This window comes from Trichosurus vulpecula, chromosome 1, assembly GCF_011100635.1.
Source record: "Trichosurus vulpecula isolate mTriVul1 chromosome 1, mTriVul1.pri, whole genome shotgun sequence".
NCBI lineage: Eukaryota > Metazoa > Chordata > Mammalia > Diprotodontia > Phalangeridae > Trichosurus > Trichosurus vulpecula.
The window spans coordinates 64,234,461-64,238,179 of record NC_050573.1 but is presented as its reverse complement, the minus strand read 5'-3'; the positions used below and the strand labels follow the sequence as shown (position 1 = coordinate 64,238,179).

Genomic DNA, 3,719 nt, shown 5'->3' with positions numbered 1-3,719 from the left:
GCCTGGGGAGCATCTTTCAAGAAATTATCAAGGAAAACTGTCCTGATATTCTAGAACCAGAGGGCAAAATAGAAATTGAAAGAATCCACTGATCGCCTCTTGAAAAAGATCCCCAAAAGAAAACTCCTAGGAACATGGTAGCCAAATTTCAGAGTTTCCAGGTCAAGAAGAAAATATTGCTAGCAGCCAGAAGGAAACAATTTGAGTATCGTGGAAACACAATCAAGATAATATAAGATTTAACAGCTTCTGCATTTGAAGGGCTTGGAATATGATATTCCTGAGGTCAAAGGAGCCACAATTAAGACCAAGAATCACCTACCCAGCAAAACTGAGTATAATGCTCCAAGGCAAAACATGGATTTTCAACAAAATAGAGGATGTTTAAGCTTCCTCAATGAAAAGACCAGAGCTGAATAGAAAATCTGACTTTCAAACACAAGAATCAAGAGAAGCATGGAAAGGTAAATAAGAAAGAGAAATCATAAGGGGCTTACTGAAGTTGAATTGTTTTATTTACATTCCAACATGGAAAGAGATCTTTCTCAGTATTAGGGCAGCTGAAGGGAATATATATATATATATATATATATATGTATATATATATATATATGTATATATATATATATAGATATATATAGACAGAGCAGAGGGCAGGGTGAGTTGAATATGAAAGGATAATATCTAAAAAAATAAAAAAATTAAGGGGTGAGAGGGGAATATATCAAGAGAGGGAGAAAGGGAGAGATAGAATATGGTAAATTATCTCACATAAAAGTGGCAAGAAAAAGCAGTTCTGTTGGAAGGGAAGAGGTGACAGGTGAGGGGGAATGAGTAAATCTTGCTCTCATAGGATTTTACTTGAGGACAGAATAGCATACACACTCAATTGGGTATCTTACCCCGAAGGGAAGTAGGAGGAAGGGGATAAAAAAGGGTATGACGGAAGGGAGGGAAGAAAAGGGGAGGAGGTAATAAAAAGCAAACACTTTCGAAAAGGGACAGGGTCAAGGGAGAAAATTGAATAAAGGGGGACAGGATAGGATGCAGGGAAATGTAATTATTCTTTTACAACATGAGTATTATGGAAGTGTTTTACATGATATATATGTGGTCTATGTTGCATTGCTTGCCTTCTTGGGGAGGGGTCGGTGGGGAACAAAGAGGGGAGAGAATTTGGAACTCAAAGTTTTAAAAGCAAATGCTTAAAAAATAAAAAAAAGTTGTTTTTTGCATGCAGCTGGAAAACAAGATATATAGGGAATGGGGCATAGAAATCTATCCTGCCCTACAGGAAAGTAAGGGGAAAGGGAATGGGGGGGAGTGGGTTGACAGAAGGGAGGGCTAACTGGGGAATGGGGCAATCAGAATATATGCCATCTTGGAGAGGGGGGAAGGTTGAAATGGCGAGAAAATTTGTAACACAAAATCTTGTGGAAACCAATGTTGAAAACTAAAATATTAAATAATAAAATAATTGTTGGAAAAAAATAAAAATGGGACCATATTATTTCTAAAGCTCCTTCAAGTCCTATATCAATGATTCTATAGTCCACACATTGCTTCAAATTCTGCCCTTACATAAGCTGAACTAAATTTAAGACAATAATCATGTGTATTTTCATCTCAAGGTTAAATATCCCTAGTTCCTTCAGTCAATCCTTCTGTAACATGGATAGGCAGGGAATGGGTTCAGAATTCAGATCATCCAGATTGCTAGGATGAGTTTGGTCTTGATCTTACTGAGAAATTTATTCTGTTTAGGCGGGAATACCTGAACATTTGGTATTAGTCTCATAGAATGAATTTCTACATAGAATTATAAGGAGAATGAAATTAAATATCATTTAATTCTACTTTCTCTTATTACAGAAGGGTAAACTGAGGCCCAAGGAAGACAGTGACTTTCCCAAGATTTACTATCCAGCCCTAATCTCTTTTCTGAGCTCTAGTCTTGATTCACAAACTACCTCTTGGACATTTCAAATTCAGTATGTCCAAAATAGAATTTAATAACTTTTTTCCCAAACTACCCCCTCTTCCCAACTTCCCTACAACTGTAGGAGGTGCTACTGTCCTTACAGTTATCCAGGCTCATAACATAGGCATCACCCTCAGCTCCTTTTTTGTGCTCCCTCCATATATATACAATACTTTGCTAAGACTTTGTTGAGTCTTCCTTGACATTTGTCCCCTCCTCTCAGATCACACAGTTTCACTTCTCATAAAGGCTCTCATCATCTCACACATGGACCACTTTGATAGCCTCCTACTGGGTCCCCCTGCTCTGAGTTTCTCCTAATCCTATCCTCCACTCAGTTGTCAAAGTGATATCCTTAAAGCACAAATCTGACCAGGCTTATGCTACCAAATGTTTAAGAAATGTTTTTTTTCTCCAAAAAAAGTATGCACGACACATTTGAATGTTTAATAAGTAGGATTAACATGTCCTCCATTACTCTCTCCAATCTAGAAATCAACACAATAGTAAACCAATATCTGATTTGTAATCTTTCTGAATTTTTGAAATACAAATGCTCACACTGAAAACTTCATAATTGGTTCCACCTAACTGGTAGGAGCTGGCTCCCGCATATCTCAAAACTATGCTGTGGTTCTCTCTCTTTTCCTTTTCCGCGCTGCGGCTGCAGCCATGAGTATGCTCAGGCTTCAGAAGAGGCTTGCCTCTAGTGTCCTTCGATGTGGAAAGAAGAAGGTATGGCTTGACCCCAATGAGATCAATGAAATTGCCAATGCCAATTCCCGTCAGCAGATCCGGAAGCTGATTAAAGATGGTCTGATCATCCGGAAGCCCATTACTGTGCACTCTCGTGCTAGATGCCGGAAAAATACTCTGGCTCGACAGAAGGGCAGGCACATGGGTATTGGTAAGAGAAAGGGTACTGCCAATGCTCCTATGCCTGAGAAGGTGACATGGATGAGGCGAATGCGGATTCTGAGGCGAATGCGGATTCTGCGCCGTCTGCTCCGAAGATACCGGGAATCCAAAAAGATTGACCGCCACATGTACCACAGCCTGTACTTGAAGGTGAAGGGAAATGTGTTTAAGAATAAGCGGATCCTCATGGAGCACATTCATAAACTGAAGGCAGACAAGGCCCGGAAGAAGCTCTTGGCTGACCAGGCTGAAGCTCACCGGTCCAAGACTAAGGAAGCACGAAAGCGTCGGGAAGAGCGTCTGCAGGCTAAGAAAGAGGAGATCATCAAGACCTTGTCCAAGGAGGAGGAGACTAAGAAATGATCCTCCCCTATCTCCTCTGTACATAGTACCCTTCTATTTGGCTTATACAATAAAACTTGACAGACTGTCAAAAAAAAAACTATGCTGTGCTCCTATTCAATAAACGTAAGTGACTTGTCATCATTCTCTGGATCAGATATAAAATAGTATTTGGGGCTTTTAAAATCCTTCATAACGGGCCTCTTTCCTTTCCACTCTTCTTACTCCTTACTTTGCCATCCAGTGACACTAACCTTCATGCTGTTCTTCCCCTGTGACATTTCATCTCTAGACCTTAGTAATTTTCATTGGCTGTCCCCCATGTCTGGGATGCTTTTTGCCCTCATCTTTGCCTCTTGGCTTCTGTGGCACTGTATACACCTAGTCTGTAAATAATCGCTTATGTGTTATTTCTTCCCATTAAATTGTGAACACCTTGACAAGGTTTTTTATCTTTATTTTTAGCCCTAGTGTTTAG

The 3,719-nt window shown here is 39.8% G+C and overlaps 1 protein-coding gene across 1 annotated transcript; it reads left to right on the top strand.

Moving 5' to 3' along the window:
- The first annotated feature begins 2,623 nt into the window (after positions 1-2,623).
- LOC118828460 (60S ribosomal protein L19-like) lies at positions 2,624-3,341 on the top strand. Its single transcript, XM_036735078.1, has one exon. It carries the CDS (start codon positions 2,654-2,656, stop codon positions 3,260-3,262), a length of 609 nt encoding a protein of 202 aa, XP_036590973.1. The 5' UTR covers positions 2,624-2,653; the 3' UTR covers positions 3,263-3,341.
- Positions 3,342-3,719: the final 378 nt, after the last annotated feature.

What these genes read in the sequence shown, in the direction of transcription:
- LOC118828460 (XM_036735078.1), top strand. Translation starts at nt 2,654, where the DNA reads ATGAGTATGCTCAGGCTTCAGAAGAGGCTTGCCTCTAGTGTCCTTCGA.